Genomic DNA, 20,499 nt, shown 5'->3' with positions numbered 1-20,499 from the left:
CTTCCTAACACCATACACAAAAATAAACTCAAAATGGATTAAAGACCTAAATGTAATGTCAGACACCATCAAACTCTTAGAGGAAAACATAGGCAGAACACTCTATGACATAAATCACAGCAAGATCCTCTTTGACCCACCTCCTAGAGAAATGGAAATAAAAACAAAAATAAACAAATGGACCTAATGAAACTGAAAAGCTTTTGCACAGCAAAGGAAACCATAAACAAGATGAAAAGACAGCCCACAGAATGGGAGAAAATATTTGCAATGAAGCAACTGACAAAGGATTAACCTCCAAAATTTACAAGCAGCTCATGCAGCTCAACATTGAAAAAGCAAACAACCCAATCCAAAAATGGGCAGAAGACCTAAATATACATTTCTCCAAAGAAGATATACAGATTGCCAACAGACACATGAAAGAATGCTCAACATCATTAATCATTAGAGAATTGCAAATCAAAACTACACTGAGATATCATCTCACACCGTTCAGAATGGCCATCATCAAAATATCTACAAACAATAAATGCTGGAGAGGGTGTGGAGAAAAGGGAACCCTCTTGCACTGTTGGTGGGAATGTAAATTGATACAGCCACTATGGAGAACAGTATGGAGGTTCCTTAAAAGACTAAAAATAGAACTACCATACGACCCAGCAATCCCACTACTGGGCATATACCATGAGAAAACCATAATTCAAAAAGAGTCATGTACCAAAATATTCATTGCAGCTCTATATACAATAGCCAGGACATGGAAGCAACCTAAGTGTCCATCAACAGATGAATGGATAAAGAAGATGTGGCACATATATACAATGGAATATTACTCAGCCATAAAAAGGAACGAAACTGAGTTATTTGTAGTGAGGTGGATGGACCTAGAGTCGGTCATACAGAGTGAAGTAAATCAGAAAGAGAAAACCAAATACCATATGCCAACACATATATATGGAATCTAAAACAAAAACAAAAAGGTCATGAATAACCTAGAGGCAAGATGGGAATAAAGACACAGACCTACTAGAGAATGGACTTGAGGGTACGGGGAGGGGGAAGGGTAAGCTGGGACAATGTGAGAGAGTGGCATGGACATATATACACTACCAAATGTAAAACAGATAGCTAGTGGGAAGCAGCCGCATAACACAGGGAGACCAGCTTGGTGCTTTGTGACCACCTAGAGCGGTGGGATAGGGAAGGTGGGAGGGAGGGAGACGCAAGAGGGAAGAGATATGGGGACATATGTATATGTATAACTGATTCACTTTGTTACAAAGCAGAAACTAGCACACCATTGTAAAGCAATTATACTGTAATAACGTTGTTAAATAAATTTAAAAAATAAAAAATAAAAATAAATTCCAGAACAAAAAAAAAAAAAAAAAGAAGAGGGACAGGACCTAATCTGGGTTTCTAAACGGTAACCGCGGCTTGTGAAGATCTCCTAGAATGAGAACAGCCCAGGGCCTGGATGCCAATGAGAGTGAGTGCAGGGGGCCCAGGACTGCAAGGAATCCACAGGAAACTGAGGAGGAAACTGGGGAGAAAGTAAGTCCAGAAGGGCGAGGGGGAGGGAATCTCTGCTGGACTTAGTTCTAGACGAGGCGAGTTGAGGGGCCAGGTAGAAGCTGTGACATGAGGTAGTTAGCTGGAGGCTGACTGAACACCTGACAGCCCTGAGGGGCAGAGCTGAGCAGGGGCCGGTGTGGAATGCCCCCAGAATCCCTCAGCCCCCATCTGGCTTACGCAGTTGACAAACGACTGCCACATCGACCGAAAGCAAACAGCAGGTGCTTAATGAATGAACATCTCTGGGGTCAGAGGGTTAAACATTAGATGAATGCAAAAAACTTCTATGTAAAGAATGATAATGACTTAATAGGCAAAAGGCAATATAGTTTTCAGAAACTCAGATGCAACAAGTTACTGTAGAGTTGTGAACCAATTCTGCCCTTAGTGGTGGGGGCCTATACATCCATCAAGTCAGTAAGTGTGGCTTTGGGGACAGCCAAGTCCCTCATGAATGTCTCTGGGACATTTCCAGTTGGCAGTCATGCTACTAGTTCACATGCAACACAATAAAACCTCCTACCACCTGAACCCAGAAAACATGCTGTCCTTCCAAATTTCCCTATTTCTGTCAGTGATTCCAGTCTCCTACCAAAGAAAAATTACTCCAAAATAATCAAGTGCTTAAAACTGTGTGTCGCTTATATGTGGAATCTCGAATATGACACAAAGGAACCTACCTACGAAGCAGACTCATGGACACAGAGAAAAGACTTGTGGTTGCCAAGGGGGAGGGATGGAGTAGGGGGGTTGGGTTAGCAGATGTAAGCTACTATATAGAGAATGGATAAACAACAAGGTCCTACTATTTAGCACAGAGAACTATATTCACTATCCTGTGATAAACCATAGTGGAAAAGAATATTGAAAAAAGAATGTATATATATATATATATATATATATGTATGTATGTATAACTGAATCACTTTGCTGTACAGCAGAGATTAACAGAATATTGCAAATCAACAATACTTCAATTTAAAAAAAACAAAACTGTGTGTTGAATCCATTAATCTTTGCTGCTCTACAATCCAATAAGGTCTGTCTGTTCCTATGATGCTTCTCTGACCCACTCTTTCTACTCCGTAAAAAAAAAAAAAAAAAAAAAAAAAAGGGACTTCCCTGATGGCGCAGTAGTTAAGAATCCGCCTGCCAATGCAGGGGACACGGGTTCGAGCCTTGGTCCGAGAAGATCCCACATGCCGTGGAACAACCAAGCCCGTGCGCCACAACTACTGAGCCTGAGTTCTAGAGCCCATGAGCCACAACTACTGAAGCCCGTGTGCCTAGAGCCCGTGCTCTGCAACAAGAGAAGCCACCGCAATGAGAAGCCTGCGCACCGCAATGAAGAGTAGCCCCCACTGGCATGGACTTATACACACTACCAAATGTAAAATAGATAGCTAGTGGGAAGCAGCCGCATAGCACAGGGAGATCAGCTCTGTGTTTTGTGACCACCTAGAGGGGTGGGATGGTGAGAGTGGGAGGGAGGGAGACGCAAGAGGGAGGAGATATGGGGATATATGTATATGTATAGCTGATTCACTTTGTTATAAAGCAGAAACTAACACAGCATTGTAAAGCAATTATACTCCAATAAAGATGTTAAAAAAAAAAGAAAAGAGTAGCCCTCGCTCGCCGCAACTAGAGAAAGCCTGCTCGCAGCAATGAAGACCCAACACAGTCAAAAATAAATAAATAAATAAATTTATAAAACAAAAAACTGCACGTTGAATCCATTTATCTTCCCTGCTCTACAATCTAATAAGGTCTGTCTGTTCCTATGATGTTTCTCTGACCCACTCTTTCTACTCCACTCTGATGTCAACACTTACATACTTATTACAGAAACCTCCAAGGAAGCCTTCTTTACTTCAGCCTCTTCAGCTTCCAGTCCAAGCTGCAGTAAAATCTAAACTTCAGAGAATATAGCCTTCAGGTCATGCCTCTTGCTTAACAATATTCAAAGTGCGGAAGCAAAGTAGAAATCCAAACCAAGAAGTTTGGAGTAAGTTTCCTCCTTTGTGTGGCCTCATTCCATCCCTTCATGGCAGTATTAACATCCTGTGTGTGCCCCCTCCTCTCACAACACCCAGTCATCTTCTCCGTCTTTAAATCATGGGGTTTATTCTCTTCATCTGGTATGTTCGTTGTTGTCTGTGTCCGATGAAGCCAACGTTGAAGGGCCATTTCCAAGTCTGCATCAAGACAGACTGCCCTGGCAGCTCTAGTCTGCTCTCTGTGTCAGTAAGAACCACAGAGGAAACTACTGGTTGGTCTGTTAATTGTTCTCTACACGCTTCTCTGTACCCCAACCAACTAGCAAACACCAGGCCCTACCCTCCCTGCTCCACGGCTGGATGCATGGGGTAAAGTCTGTAACCAAGGGAGAGTACATAAATGTACCCCAAACAAGAATCATGCCCATGGTCTTGCTGCATCAGCAGCAACTCTGAGAGCAGTACTAAAGTCGCTCTCTACAGAGATCTGGAGGGGACATCCATCTGAGCGAATCACTTATTAATATGCAGATAATTTACCAGTAAGACAGCCAGTTCCCAGACTAAATAGTTTCCATCCCCACCACTAGCCTTAAGACAATGAAGTTCAAGTTGGTTTCTATGGACGTCAATTACAACTCTGACAGCACCATTAATAATTCGTATTTCTCAGAGTTTCTTTTGGAATCTGGCCAATTCCTTTCTGCCCTACAAGTCTGTGTTTCGGGTTCCAGAATTGCAAGTTGGTGGGCACAAAGCAAATTCATCCCTTAGTTTTCTGTGTAGCTACTTAGAATCAGTCTAGACACAAAATCCATCTCAGCATTAATGTTATTCATCTCCCTCTTCTCTGGGCATGTGAGATTTATTTTAACCCACCAAAAAGTTAAACAGAGACCCAATAAGGTAAGTAATTGGCACATACTCTATCATTTCGTCCCACAAGAAGTGGCTGTGAGCCAGTTTCAGTGGTCAAAATCCATAGTAGAAATCAGCTTTTAAAATACCCAAGGTGGAGAACAGTATGGAGATTCCTTAAAAAACTAAAACTAGAGTTACCATATGATCCAGCAATCCCACTACTGGGCATATATCCAGAGAAAACTCTAATTCGAAAAGATACGTGCACTCCACTGTTCATAGCAGCTCTATTTGCAATAGCCAGGACATGTAAGCAACCTAAGTGCCATCAACAGATGAACAGATAAAGAAGATGTGGTGTATATATATACAATGAAATATTACTCAGCCATAAAAAAGAATGAAATAATGCCATGTGCAGCAACATGGATGGACCTAGAGATTATCATACTAGTGAAGTAAGTCAGACAGAGAAAGACAAATATTATATGATATCACTTATATGTGGAATCTAAAATATGATACAAATGAACTTATTTACAAAACAGAAATAGATTCACAGACACAGAAAACAAACTTACGGTTACCAAAGGAGAAAGGCTGGGGGGCGGGAGAAATTAGAAATTTGGAATTAACAGATACATGCTACTATACATAAATCAGATAAACAGTAAGGACCTACTGTATAGCACAGAGAACTATATTCAATATCTTGTAATAACCTATAATGGAAAAGAATCTGAAAAAGAATATGTGTGTGTGTGTCTGTAACTGAGTCACTTTGCTGTACACCTGAAACATTGTAATCAACTATACCTGAATTTAAAAAATTAGAGCTTAAAAAAAAATACCCAAGGTAAGGAGAAATAAGGTCCTAATGTGCTTCTGGTCTATAAGGACTGCATTCATAGAAAATTGTTTTTTGGTTCTTACTAGCTTGTAAGTCCTTGGAAAGCAGATACTGCTGTGTCTCTGTTTCTGGTTCATTCAGCAAACTTGCTGAGCCCTTACCATGTTCTATGCACCACACTCAACACGGGGAACGCAAAGAGCAATAATCCGTGGTCCCTGCCCTCCAAGAACCTGGGCTAGAAGAACCCGATAGTGTTTGGTGCAGAGTAGACATTTAATAAATATTAAATGAATATCTCCATAAAGGGTCCTCCCAGGTTCCAGAGGAACACAGTGAGAACCCAAGCATTTGTTCCACAAATGGTAATTTTGCAGTTGAGCCAAAAAGAACTTTCATTTGAATGAAAACATAACCTGCAATGGCTTATGTCAGAGAATGACATAAAAATTTGCTTCAAGAGCTGGTGCTAAGAACCTCATGCAGCATTCAGATAAAACGTTTTAAGCAGCTAATAGTTGTTTTGAATAAGAGAGGTGCTTGGCTAAAAGCAGAGGCCTTGAAAGCACAAATGTAACACGGGTGCTGCTGAACTTTTACCGAGGGCATCAGCCAAGTCCAACGATTTTTCAGTGCTTTGCCTTCTCATTTGTAAAATGGGGACAATGAACGCAAGACAATGGTTTATTCCTCAGAAAGTCCTCGGGAAACGTCAAAGCCACATGAGAGTAATGTTCCTCCTTTCCTCATCTTGAATTATTAAACATCAACAGTCTCCAGCCCGCCGTGCCCAGACATTTTGAAAGGGCGCTGTGCCAACGCCCATTAGTGCTGGAGTTAACATTGGTGGGACACTTGTTGTATTTTTATACTCTTTCATTTGAACCATTGAAATCCGATGTCTCACCGGAAAACTCGAAGCTGAAATGTGGGATTCCTGCTGCCATACAAACAGCAGGGTGAAATTCTAGTTTTCCCGATACCTCCTCTTTAGAGTTTTTTGTTTGTTTTTTTAAAGAAAGAGTTAGCTTCCACACCCAAGCTAGCTGTGGTTCTAGAAATTCTAGAAAATGCTCACTATGGTGCTGTTTTTCAAGGCTCCAGGCAATCCTGAAGGTCTTCTGATTCAACAGATACTGACTGACTGGCAGAACCTGAAAATTCTGACAATTTGGGTTAATTTGGAGAGAGACGTGCAGGGGCAGTAAATATTTCTAACTTCAGACTCAAAGAAGAAGTAACACAGAGAAGAAAAGCACATACGTCCAGATCCAGACTGAAGGTTTTCTCATTTTACTGACTAGTGCATTCACTGAACTAACTCAACTCTGCATTTCCACAATATATCAGCCTGGTTAGAGCTGGGAGACAGAAGCCATAAACAGACCTGCTAGACAACCCCAGAGATACAGTTCTTATCTCTCTACTCCTCGGGGGGAGAAGTGAAAGGCTGGCATTAAGTAAGAGACACAAGTCGAGAGGTGAAACGTCCAATATGGCAGCGACCAGCTACAGGTGCCTATGGAGCATCTGATGTGCAGCCAGTCCAAAGTGAGATATGCTGTCAGGATAAAATACACACCACATCTCAAAGACTAAGTACCTAAAAAAAGGACTGTAAAATATCTCAATGTTTTATATTGAATACAGGCTGAAGTAATATTTTAAATATATTGGGTTAAATAAATATATAATTAAAATCAATTTCATTTGTTTCTTTAAAAAAATTTTTTTAATGTGACTACTAGAAAATTTAAAAGGATAGACATGGCTCTAATTTCTGGTTCTCGTTATGTTTTTCTTGGATAGTGCTGATCTAGAGTGTCCCAATCTCCCCTGGATTCTTTGAAAGGACAGAGCTGAACATATGAAAATGCAGTCAGACTCACAAAGCAAACAACATCATTTTTCACAAGGTAACCTTGATGCACACTGAAAGAAATAAGACTGATTACTTGGCTTTCCTCTCACGGTTGATCTACTCTTGAGTCAGACTGAATGCTCTCTTGTAATGGTCTGTTTTAGATAATACCAAGAAAAGAAGAAAAGCCCTCCAGGGTATTGCTCAAAGCATGTGTATTAGGGTCAGGCAGACCTGGGTGTGTGTCCTATCTCTGCCATTCACTAACTATACAACCTCAGGAAAATTAACATATTAAGATCGCTATTTTCTGTCAAAGGATAGATAATATTTCCCCACAGGGCTACTGGAAGGGTTAACCTAGCAAGGGAGGTAAAGAACATGGGCACCGTATCTATCTAGCACACAGCACTTCAGAATGGTAGCTAGTTTAGTGAAATTCAAGCAACATTTTCTGAGCAGCCTCCAAAATAATGATGGCGTAGGCAAGACAGAGGGCAGCGGAGATAGGACCACTTGATTCACTCACTGGCCTCGGAGGCTCAGTATTTATGCCGCGTGGCGCAACACTGCCCTCTAGTGGCAAAAATGTGGCAAAGCATCCAGACCATAAAGCAAGCAAGGAAGAAAAATGTAAAATTTCCTGGGCACTAAGACAGTTCTCCGGATCAGAGAGATCACATCGAAGAACAAGTTTTACTCATGAGTCACCTTTAAAGCAGTGGAATGGAACTGGAAAGCAATAAGATTACCAAGATTTACTATTAACCCAGAGATTGGCACTTTGTTGATTATACAGTTTCTCGGATAGGAAAATGGTAATTCTCTTTGGACGTATTAAATGAAACACTTAAAGAGGAGCAAGCCTGGGTGGATGCCAAGTTACTAGGATTTATCTTAGTAGGACAATACCGAACGTTTGAGTTTTGTGGATTGCTCGATTTTTGTGAAGAGTTTGTCAACTAGATTTGACCGTGTTTTGTTTAATGCAACTATCAAGGTCAAAACTTAAGGCCGAGCTGTTATACCAGCATCATTATATTTTTATTTCTCTCCTTGTAGAGCACCTAAGCCAAGATAACAGTACTCTGGGCTATTGACAAGATTAAATGAGAGAGAAGAGAGAAATGCTTAGTATAGCATCAAGTGTTAGCTGCTATTATTTTTATTTTTGTTGTTTCTGTTGTTCCAACTGCCAGAGGCCCATGGAAGAAAAACTGTAAGATGCAGTCATTGCTTTTACTTTTTTTGGTTTGAAAACAAGGCCTACCTAATTTCATTTCCCGCTATATCTTTGAATCAAATTTATCATTTTAAAACAAGAACATCTGAACATAACTTTGATGTCCTTGAGGTTATGATACTGACTAAAGTCCAGCAATAGTTTAGAATTCAGATACTGACCTTTAATAAGGAGCTAAGAGGACACTGAAACCAAAACCACCTGCAAAGGCAAGATGTGTTATCATTTTAATCATAAGCCGAACACAGTCATTCTGGGCAGTCTTTATCCTCCTCCAGGCTCCTCAGTTAATTTGGATGAAAACCTTAATACTTTGAATTAGAAAGATTTTGTAATACTTTTCCTCATTTAATTTTCATTTTTATTACAGTGATCGCACGTCCAAACACTTCTTACTTGGTGACTGGCTGGGTTAATATGTGACCCCTTAAGCCAGACCCAGACAACCATGAGACGTGATTTCTGGTTCCCTGCAGTTCTTGTTTCAATATCCCGAAGCCACTTCAATATCCGGAAAAGGGAAAGAAAAAGAAAACCGTTGCAAAGATACATGCTTACTGATGTCCAGGGTATGTGCTGGAGAAAAGTGGGATGAAGGTCAGTGCTGGAAACCCACATTTAAGGGTCTCAAGGGCTTCATGTGTAGAAGGAAGAATGAGGCTACACACCTTATCATGATATGGTCCTAAGACAATCCAGCCGCAGAAGGTGTAACCCAGATAGATCATACCGGCACACGCGCAGAAGCGAAGAACTTTTGGCAGTGAGGCTTGCATTGTTAAAATGAGCACCTGAAAAATATCAGCACAATGGGGGGGAATTAAAAAGTAGCTGCTAGAGCCCAAAGAAATGGACCTCAACCCCAGTGGTGCTACCCAACAGCCATATCCTTACATTATATGCTTGGAAGTAACCCAAGTATCTGATGACGCCAAGCCAGACAAAGAGCGTAGATGTTCCAAGCAAAATGCTGCACAGATCGTAATTTGTGAGATTCTAGGGAATGAAAAAACAGGCACGAGTAAAATATTCTACTCCACTCAGCTTATGAATCTCACTTTAAACTGACAAGAATGGACCGCCTGCCTCTCTGCAGTGATTCTGAGAGTTTTTACACTGAAGAAGGAAATCATAGAGAGCACAATTCCAAATGTGTTCCTCAGTTCCTTTTAGTATTAAGATTGGTTGAACTGAATTCTTGTTCAAATAATATCCTGAAATAGAAATTGCATTTACCACTGACCTAGGCACTAAAGCACATAAACTAATGGTGTTTGTTAAATATCAAACCATACCTTTCAGCTACTTTTGAAAGAACGCTCCAGCGTGATTTCTTAACAGTTCCTGCTCTCAAGGACTCTAACTGAGGAGACGCGCACACAAGCGTAATTCTAATACAATATGCTGTGTGCAGTGAGAGACACAATGCCGGGCTGGTCATGGAGGGCTTCCCGAGGGCGTGACCCCAGAGCGGTGTTGGGCCTGGAGGACAGGCTAGGGGAGTCTTGCAAGCAAACGGAGAGAGGCTGAACAGGTCCCAGTGCTGACAGCCCGCACGACGGGCCAGAGGGGCAGCACTGAAGGGTCAGGGAGAGCGAGGGCGGGAGGGGAAGGTAGAGCTAGATCATGAGGCCCCTGGAGGCCACGCTGAAGAAAGGCCACTTCATTCCTAAGGGGGTCCCTGAGGCAGAAAGGACTGCCACAGCAAGACAGACACTCCCAGAAAAATGACTCCGACAGCTGTGTGAATGGCTGCGAGGGGTATAAGCTGAAGGCAGGACAACAATGAGGCAGCTGCAGTGATCGGGGTCAGAGAGGAAGACGGCCTGAAGGAAGCCGAAGCAGTCAGGGTGGACAAGACGGAGGTACCTCGAGGTCAGGAGGGAAGGCTGGTAAGATTTGCTAGCTGACGGCAGAGCATGGAGGAGAGAAGTCAAGACTTAGGAGACTAAATTGACTAAGTTACCCAAAGAGCCAGGCGCCTAGAGGCACTCAAATATTCCTGCCCTCGCGCCATCCATCAGAGCCCCCATCACTCAGGGATGGGCACCTCGGCTCTTGACGTGATTGGTTCATGGGCCAGCTGCTGCTTTTTTTTTTTTTTTTTTTTTTTTTGCAGTACGCGGTCCTCTCACTGTTGTGGCCTCTCCCGTTGCGGAGAACAGGCTCTGGATGCTCAGGCTCAGCGGCCATGGCTCACGGGCCCAGCCGCTCCGCGGCATGTGGGATCATCCCAGACCGGGGCACGAACCCGCGTTCCCTGCATCGGCAGGCGGACTCCCAACCACTGCGCCACCAGGGAAGCCCCAGCTGCTGCTTTTGCAGCTTAAACAAACAAACAAAGCCTGCCCAAACAACCAGTCTTCTCAAACTTCAGTTCCTATTCTGAAGATGCTGTCAAGTTTCCTAGAGGCTATTCATAGGAGTATCACCTTCCACAGAACATCCGCTTCCTCATTTTCCCTTCATGAGAAACCAAGTCAGAGGAGGCTTCCATTTTATGGGCGTCAGAAAAGAGAAAACCTGAGAATCACTGCATATCTTACAGTGTTTGAGACCATCCAGAAGAACAGAAAGAACAGAAGATTTACAGTGGGTTGCCGCTTACCTTGGCTTTAATTTCCATTTTTAATATGGATCCAATTATTGTCATTAGGTCGCTGATAATCACCAGGATATACCATCTGTTGATGAACTCCCATTGGTCAGCGTTACACACACATCGCTTGTACTTCTCCAGGAAGAAATTTAAGAATCTCTGCGGCAAACATTTTAAAAAGCATTTCTTACAAACCACACTGCCCACTGGAAGGAGAAAAGCTCAAAACAGTGCTCTCGCCTGTCCAAAGACACGGCATTGCCTTTTCCAATGTGATGGATCCTCACCTGGAGGGTAGAGATTACAGCCCACACCTTCCTCCACCATCCACCCCAGCTAGAGGTGAGCATTCCAGTTGACTAAGTGACTCAAACACTCAATGCTGTGCTCTCACTCCAACAGACTCTTGTTGAAATAGCTAACACAGAGCACATTCCAAATACTTTACATATTCTCAACGCATTCAACCAGACGACAACCCTATGAACTAGGCACCATGGACACTTCTTTCCAGAGGCGGCAACTGAGACATGGGGCGGCCAAGCCAGGACTTGAGTGCAGGCAGTCCGGCCCCCGAGCGTGTGCTCCCAATGGGCCACCCTCGCATCGGCAGAACCCAGACCCTGGCTTTGGATTCAGAATATCAAGCGGCTTGTGGGGTGCAGGAGGGTGGCTAAGAGGAAGTGGATATTTACAAAACAAATCGACACAGGTCAAGCCCTGGAAAAATAGAATGTAGACTGCTTCCTTCCTCTACATATGGTATTCTGATGACTTCCTATGTCCACTGACCCCAGTCTGTATTTACATACATGCCACACACCAGAATAAGATTTGTGGTGACCTACAGTATATATTCACAAGAGCCCTAAGGGTAAAAAGGTAAAATGAAACTCAGGGAAGAATTTTTAAACTAGTTTAAATAATAGAATAAAGTCTTTTATGCTTCATTATAACCCATTTACCATGCCTCCCTGTCAGAAAGAACTCTGATTTGAAGACAAAAGATGAAACCCACACATGTTATTACTCTGTTCTTAAGATCACTCCTGAATTTAAAAGGGTCTCATTTATTCTAGAAGCATTCAAAAGCTTGATCATTCACCACTGTGTATCTGTGCTTATTAGCTCAGGTTTAAGCGGTATAATTGTCTGATTCCACCTGACACGCTGGGAGCTTTGACTCACTCTCTACACCCCAGGTTGATAATGCCTCGTAGGGGGACAGTCACTCAAAGGAATCCAATTCAGTCAAGGGCCCCAGAAAGGGCAGGATGACCCAATGTCGAGGCCCCACTACTTGGACAAACTGCAGGTGGAGGTCAGGAAGGGAGGGAGGAAATTCCAACACACACTTACCTTTCGTAACCTTAGACCAAGAACAATGGATCTTGTGCACAGAATAAGAGATGCCAAGCAAATCACAATGACAAATGCATCAAACACCAGGACATACTGAGTATTTTTCTGAACTGAGAAACGAAAACAGAATTCAAACGTCAAACACGCCTTACTTGGGAATAATTTCCAAACAAGATGGCAGCTGGAAAATAAGATCAAATGATAAATGCTTCAACATCAGAAACAAATCACACTGCACTCAGTCAGAGGTTCACAAAAAAGGTAATCATTCCCTGATGTCGAGTTATACATTTAAAAACATATAAATTCTTAAGAGATGTACTAAAGTGTATTCATAAATATTTACTATAGAGTGGAATTCAGTAGAAGCTGGTCCATTTGGGCTCCATTCAAAAGAGGCAAAACTACTGACATACTCTGGGTTCTTTCACATAAAAACAAACATCAAGCTCTCCATTAATGGGGGAACACACGTTTTAAAGTCCCACCACTCAGAATCCCCATGTCTGCTTCTCAACCTTACTCTGTACTTTGTCAGCAAAGAGTGCCAATTCAATACGCTTTTTCTGCATGTGGGAAAAATCACTTCTCAGAATGAAAGTAAGGAGAGTAGTAATCAGATTTTTGCCTTGGAACACAGTAACACAGGGAAGGAACTGGAAGAAGATGAAATGTAACCTTCGCTTCTCTCAGATTTCATGGTATTGTCCCAAAATCCCAACCATGGCTCTCCCCTGCCCGGCCCCTGCTCACCCGCTGTGGTCTCATCAGCTGCCGCCTGCTGCTTTCTCCCGGGCCCCACCTTCCCCACCCTGAAGCCACTCTCTTCCTCCTTCCCTGCTCCTACCAGGCGCTGGAGCTCTCTCCCTCCCTCTCTCCTCTCTCTGTTTCTTGCCTCAGGGACTTTGCACATGCTGATCCCTCTGCCTGGAACAGCACCCCCTCTCCACCACACATGGGGATTATTCAGCCTTGGGTTTCAGACTGAGTATCTCCCTCCCCAGAACAGAATAGGACAATTCCCTAAATTCCCATCCCCATCAGCCCTCCCCCCAATACCCTATCATAGCCCTGTCCATAAGTATACACACCTATATCTCCATTTACTCCCCTCTGCTTGATGGTCACTGAACTTATAGTTGTTTCTTCAAAGACAGCACAGCAAGGAGCACAGAGACAGTGTGAAATGAAAAAGGACATCGTCTCTGGAGTCTGAGACCTGGGTCTGAATCTCCATCCTGCACTCAGAAGCTGTGGAGCCTTGGGGAAGTTGCCTCAGTTTCCTCATCCAAAAAATGGGTAGAACGAAAAAATACCTATATTGTAGGCCTGTTGAGAGGGTTAAATAAGTTCACACATGAAAGCACTTGGAGCAGCCCCATGCACACAAGAACAGCAAACTCAGTGGTTATTATATCATTCAATGTCCATCTCCCCCCGGACATGACTGGCTCTGGGAGGCGGGGACTGGGTGTGTTTTATTCAGCATGACAGTGCCTGTGCTTATGTGTGTCCCCATAATGCTTCAGTACGCTTACAGATAAGTGCAGAGACCCCAGCAGAGCACAGGAAGACCACTGAATAATCTAAGTCAGAACTCGTGAAGGTCTGAGCAAAGTTAGAGGCAGAGAAGGCACACAAAGATAAGGCACAAAGTGGTGAAAGATGACGAAGAGAGACTCGACCTGGTCTTTAATGGGACTTAGGGAGTAAGGAAGGACTGACCAAGAATGACTCCTTTTCTGTCTTGGGTCAACTGAGCTCAGTCTGAACATTCATGACAAGAGCGGACAACTTGGTGGCAGCTGAAACCATGGGTGTGGATACAGCCATTCAGAGAGATGACAGAGCGTAATGCAGACTAGGAAGGATGGGAAGGCGTGGGTGGCAATGTTTGGGAATTAGGAGAGGAGATGCACTCAGAAACAAGACGGAGAAAGGCCAGGGGAGAAGGAAGCAGTGCTGGGGACAGGCAACCTTCAGGAGAGTCTAAAGTCAGGGTGTTCCACAGTGACACCTCTGCAGAGAAGGCACTTAAGAGAAAGATGGGAGTGTGTCCACGGATTTAGAAATAACAGCAGCGTGAGTGACCATGGCACGGGTGTCTGAGGGCAGCTCATCCTAACCCTAAGTGGGTTAGGAGCATGGCCAGCAAGTAAATGTAATTCACCGAGTGAGTTATTTAGCCTTGCTAAGCTTCAGATACCTCGGGTAACAAATGGGAGCACAGCTGTACCAGCTTCACACGCTGTCAGGAAATCAGGTCAAACAATCCCTGTTGAGTGCTTGTCAGTGCCTCGTACAGAGCACTTACCTTCACCTTTGGCCATTTTACCCTTCACGAGTTTAAGTTATCTGGAGATACCATCTAATGGGTAGGTAAGAAAACAACCTGACCAAAACCCAAGACCATTTTTGGGGGGAGGAGCCATGGAATGAGGCAGAGGGAAGAGGGGCAGTTCTTGGGAAGACGGGACTGCAATCTTAAAAAAAATGCAAGAACAGCCTCGAGTACCTTCCTTTCTGACCTACAGCTAGAACAAAATCTCTAAGATTACTTGAATTGGGCCTTATTTACAGATGAGAAAACTGAGGCCCAGAACTAGGAAGATAAACCATCCCTCCTAACAGAGAAATCAGTATTGTATTGTTTCAATTTGATTTATTGAGAAGACTAGTTTGATGTGGCTACAAAAAGTATCTTATAAACATCATAACTGCTTTCTTCTTCTACTGAAATTATGTTATTCTCACAGGAACAGTTCCTAAACCTGGGTTTGTATAACACTAGTCCAGAGAGATGCCTCTGGAAATGTGGTTAAGAAAATCCTACCCCACCCAGTCCTTCCAGGGGCCTGAGAAGTCCCACACACACCACCACTGCCGCCTGTGTGACCCTAACCAGGGCTTCCCACACTTACTAAACCCCATTTCCCTGGGACATATATTTACATCACCCATCGGTGGGGAGTCCTGTCCATCAGTACCTACCTCCTCCAGCTCCCAGGCCCAAATGGCTACATTTATAAAATCAAGTTAATGTGAATATTAGTGGTACACTGGGCATGGGTATTAGAAGTCAGAAAAGGCAACTTCAAGTTTGTATGTAAAAATGCACATTCCCTTATATTTCACCTTGAGATCACATAGGTAATGACAAGAAGGAGAGAGAAGCTTCAAGGTAAGCACATGGATATGAATGAACCTCAGAATGTTTTGCAAATAGCACAAGGATCCCACCAGCTGTCACCCTTGCCTTTGTTCTACTCCCCCAGAGCCAGGGCAATCAATCCACCAGACAGCTTCCTATACAAGAAAAAAAATCCATTTCCTAAGCTGGTTTCCAAACTTCAGCTTTTTAAGACTTGTCACATCATCTTAAATTTGTGCTCTCCTAGTGATGGCGCAGCCCTGGGAGAAGCATATATAAATGTCAGTGCTTCTAGCTGTGAGATTGTGTTTCTCCTCACTGGCCACAGGAGGGAGCCAGAGCGCCTCTCTTCTGAGCAAAGGCGAGGACAGCTCCCCAATATTATAAGGACTCCCGTGGAGAGGAAGGAAACCTTGTCCTGGCAAACGTGTTTGACTGACTAACTTATTTGGTCAAATGACTATACCAAACCACATTTCCTATTTGACAAGGGTTAGCTTTTATCACATAAAATGACTGCAGCCTACACTCGGACTTGGAAGACACGTGTCTGACCTGCGCGTTTCTGCTGGGGAGAGTGTGTCTGCTGAGGAAGAGTACCCACTTTTTAACAGAAACTAAAACTGTGTACTCTGATGAGAGGCTGGAGTCAGCTAATGGGACTAAAAAGCCAGAAACGTCAGGGGGCTTCCCTGGTGGCACAGTGGTTGAGAATCCGCCTGCCAATGCAGGGGACACGAGTTCGTGCCCCGGTCCGGGAGGATCCCACATACCGTGGAGCAGCTGGACCCGTGAGCCATGGCCGCTGAGCCTGCGCGTCCAGAGCCTGTGCTCCGCAACGGGAGAGGCCGCAACAGTGAGAGGACCGCATACAGCAAAACAAAAAAAAAGCCAAAACTTCAAAATCATCAGGACATATTATGCAACCAAAAGGCAACAGGCCACAAATTGAGTCTAATTTAAAACTAATATAAAATAGTTAGGAACCACAGGTATTTTACATTTTATTTTGTTCTGATAATCTGGTCAAAGGCAGGTTTAGTTAAACAAAACTTGTAAATGAAAAAATACTGATGACCCATCATTAACATCATCCCAACCCCCCCAGTGAGAATGGGGTCTGAGTAGCCCACTTTAGTCTGTGGATCAGGAGGTATTTCCTGAGTAATGACTGAGTAAATGACCCAGGTTTGTCCAGGCTGCTCTCTGGGCTCTGAAGGCCTATGATCCCACTCCACTGTCACAGGCTCAGATCAAATCATACCTTCTCCAAGAAGCATTGCTGGACTCTATGTCTCACTCTGTCCCCATCAAAACGAACCTTTGCTTTCTTTTTTTTTTCGGTACACGGGCCTCTCACCGTTGTGGCCTTTCCCGTTGCGGAGCTTGTATAGGCTCCGGACGCGCAGGCTCAGCGGCCATGGCTCACAGGCCTAGCCGCTCCGCGGCATGTGGGATCTTCCTGGACCGGGGCATGAACCCGTGTCCCCTACATCAGCAGGAGGACTCTCAACCACTGCGCCACCAGGGAAGCCCCGAACCTTTGCTTTCTTGATCCTCATATCTTCTGTGCCTCCACCACTTACTCCTAGTCAGGACACGCTAGAGATTTTATAAGCATGCCAGTGCCCCTCACGAAGGCATTTTCTTTCTTTTCCAGAGCGCCTACAATTACTGTGTGCCAACTGTTGTTCTCAATGCTCTGCTTTACATACTCATTTAATACTCAACATCCTGGAAGGTAAGTACTATTATTACCTTCATTTTGCGGAGAAGGACCCTGAGACACAGAGAGGTTAAGCAATGTGCCCAAGATCACAGGCACAGGAAACAGAACCAAAACTCGAACCCAGGTAGTCTGGCTCCAGAAACTGCTCTTAACTGCTGGGGCACACGACCTCTCCTACAAGGTCTGTAATCAACATTTGCTGAATTGAACAAAAATGCAAAGCTTCGGGGTATGCTTAACAGAAACAAATGCTCAAAATGTGGTTTTTTGGAGCCCTTTATTCTTATCATCATCCAAATAAACCATTTATATACCCCAAATCCCAAAATGAAGTGATAAAAATCTTCCATAATCCACAATGGGCAAGCATATAACATACTTACTAGATCCGGAGATGTTCAAGTCTTTACATTCCTCGATGTTAGCGTCAATGTCGAAGTAGATTTTGATTTTGCCACTGTGAGCTTTATTGTCAAAGATAATCTGGAGACACAAATTGATGAAGAGGTTACGGCCCAGCAGAAAGTATGACTGGTTAGATCAATTCTGCTTAAAATATCAATGGCATCCAGATAGCGTGCTGATCCAAAGAGAGTTAGACTGAGGAAAATGTCCTCATCACATGATTCCTTCACAACTTCCTATTATTAATGAAAAAATGTGGTCCAAAGGGGGAATACATGAAATTCTACTAAAAGCACATTCGTATTCAGAGAAATTCTAAAGCTAAACAGCCAACCAGTCCAAAGAACAAAAATGAGAATTCACCACCAATTTTTGACAAGAGAACACAAAGACCTCATTTATTACACTGAATAGAATTTACAAGCATTTGCCTTAATTTAGTCCTTTGGGTATGAAACTCTAGATTTTCACTAGGCTAGAAATTATTTTTTTATTTGCTTCAAACGCTATATATATGTTTTCAGAAGTGCTACATGTGCTTTCAGAAGTGGCAAAGATTGCTCCAGGGTTATGGGTTGAATTTAAGATTTCCAAACGCCCTCAATCTTCCACATTATGTTTCAAGCATTTAAAGTTTATAAGTGAAATATGCAGTGTATTTTAGGGGCTTTCCTGGGGGAAAATGAGGCCTTGACTGCCAGGGCTAGTGAAAGTTTTGTCCTAGCTCATAGGTATAGAAATGAGGTCTGTATAGCTTAATTCTTGAATCTCTGGTTTGGTCATAACGATATTCTTAGATTACACTGAGAATGTGTAATGTGCACGTGGCTTGTGCTCAAAGATGTTCAGGCACCTGTGGATTTAATCATAGATCACATACACGTTCAGCTAGCTCTCCAAGCTTTGCCTTGCCTTGGATTTCATAATGCGTTTTGTAATGTGTGGGTCACCCCAGGGAGATTAATCATGCTATTCTCTGGGGGAGACATTCTTCCTTACTACATGTCATAATTTATAATTAATTTTTTTGTTGACTTGTTTTTCTATCTCTTCTACTAGGCTGTAAGCTTCCTGAGGGCCATGGTACCTCTAGAGCATGGCAACTTGCCTGCTGCCTCGTAGGGACTCACTGAGTATTCAGCGATTGTTGTTGAATGAAGCATGCTTCTTTTTTTTTTTTTTTTTTTTGCGGTACATGGGCCTCTCACTGTTGTGGCCTCTCCCGTTGCGGAGCACAGGCTCCGGACGCGCAGGCCCAGCAGCCATGGCTCACGGGCCCAGCCACTCCGTGGCATGTGGGATCTTCCCGGACTGGGGCACGAACCCGCGTCTCCTGCATCGGCAGGCGGGCTCTCAACCACTGCGCCACCAGGGAAGCCCGAAGCATGCTTCTGAATTGCTAAAATAGTAGCTACATATAACGTCCAACTGAGCATTCAGTTCTGCCCATCAGGAAACATGAAAGAAGGAAGGGAGGGAGAGAAGAAGGGAGTAAGGGAGGGAGGGAGGGAGGGAGGAAGTCCATGGCACATGCCTGCCCCTCCCAAAATAAAAGCTGCAGCAATTGATCCTTTGCAGATTGGCCTTCAGATCAAGGGGGCACTTTCTGCCTTGAGGTTTGAAAACATTTGCTACAACATTTGCAAAGACCTTCCTCCGAAGGTGGGAAAAACATTATAGGCACTTAAAACACAGGTCATAAGCCGTTTTTAAAAATGTATTCGGAGAGTAGGAAGTCAAAGTCCACTTTGAAAACTCTTTTCAACCCAAAAATCTAGTTTTAAAAAGTTGGAATGGGCTTGTATCATTTTTAGAAGTCAAGGCCTCTGGACCAACGATGCTATAAAGTGGCATTAAAACTGTTTTAAACACAACTGCATCAAACACATCTATAGGCGGATGTGCTTTGCACTCTGCACCTACAAAAGGCATAGAGAAAAATGATAAAATGGATTAGTAAAACAGACACTTGCCGTATTCTGAAAGATGTAACAGTCTGGTAGCTCTCGGGAGTGAATCGTCTGCAGGTCAATGCCTTTGAGATGAAAGGAGATTTCAACTTGCAAGAGGCTGAATAAAAAATATTACAAGGTATAAATTGCCACAGTCTTCCTACCCTACTCTCCTTTCCCCATGTGCGTCTCCTGGGCAATGAGACTTTAAAGCATATTTACCGATAAAATGCCAGTCTGAAGAATGATGAGTTCTTCCAGTCCTGAGGGTTCTTGGAGAGGGTCTGGAGGTCTAGGTGAATACAGTCTAGGGCCATGAAAAAACCACAGTGACTGTCAGGCAAGAATCAGATGCTAAAACCAGTGGGCCGAAGTGTGATGAGAACAGAAGACTCAACAAGTTCCAAAGCATCTCTCCACAGAATACTTATTAATCACAACAGGGAGACCAGTAACTTTACAGTGGGGAACCTGGCAGATCCCACCCTAGCCACGTGATCAAAGTTCACATCACCAGGATTGAGATAAAGAGACATCATGTGCCTCCTGAAATAACGTACCATTTGTGTGGTATTTCTGCCCCAAATGCGTAACCTCAATCTCGGCACAAAGAAACAGGAAAACTAGGGGCTTCGCTGGTGGCTAAGAATCCGCCTGCCAATGTAGGCGACACGGGTTCGACCCCTGGTCTGGGAAGATCCCACATGCCATGGAGCAACTAAGTCCGTGCGCCACAACTACTGAAGCCCGTGTGCCTAGAGCCTGTGCTCTGCAGCAAAGAGAAGTCACGGCAATAAGACGCCCGTGCACCGCAACGAAGAGTAGCCCCCGCTTGCCGCGACTAGAGAAAGCCCACGTGCAGCAACGAAGACCCAGCAGAGCCAAAAATAAAAATAAATAAATAAATG

At 43.7% G+C, this 20,499-nt stretch overlaps 1 protein-coding gene across 5 annotated transcripts in view; it reads right to left on the bottom strand.

Moving 5' to 3' along the window:
- Positions 1 to 20,499, bottom strand: part of MCOLN2 (mucolipin TRP cation channel 2) — a 67,936-nt gene that overhangs the window by 12,986 nt on the left and 34,451 nt on the right. For 4 of the 5 annotated variants that reach the window (XM_081217059.1, XM_081217061.1, XM_081217062.1 and 1 more), the window contains exons 5-11: positions 19,814 to 19,898; positions 19,613 to 19,709; positions 17,618 to 17,717; positions 12,352 to 12,464; positions 11,002 to 11,151; positions 9,288 to 9,389; positions 9,062 to 9,184 (exon numbers count right to left, since the gene is read on the bottom strand). In XM_081217059.1, the coding sequence (XP_081073185.1) occupies positions 9,062 to 9,184; positions 9,288 to 9,389; positions 11,002 to 11,151; positions 12,352 to 12,464; positions 17,618 to 17,717; positions 19,613 to 19,709; positions 19,814 to 19,898 (770 nt within the window). The remainder of the gene's footprint in view (positions 1 to 9,061; positions 9,185 to 9,287; positions 9,390 to 11,001; positions 11,152 to 12,351; positions 12,465 to 17,617; positions 17,718 to 19,612; positions 19,710 to 19,813; positions 19,899 to 20,499) is intronic. The other variant, XM_081217063.1, reaches the window with a different exon arrangement.

This window comes from Mesoplodon bidens, assembly GCF_964165515.1.
Source record: "Mesoplodon bidens genome assembly, chromosome: 2".
In the NCBI taxonomy this organism is placed as follows: domain Eukaryota; kingdom Metazoa; phylum Chordata; class Mammalia; order Artiodactyla; family Ziphiidae; genus Mesoplodon; species Mesoplodon bidens.
The sequence above is the reverse complement of the archived record's forward strand: the minus strand, read 5'-3'. Positions and strand labels throughout refer to the sequence as shown.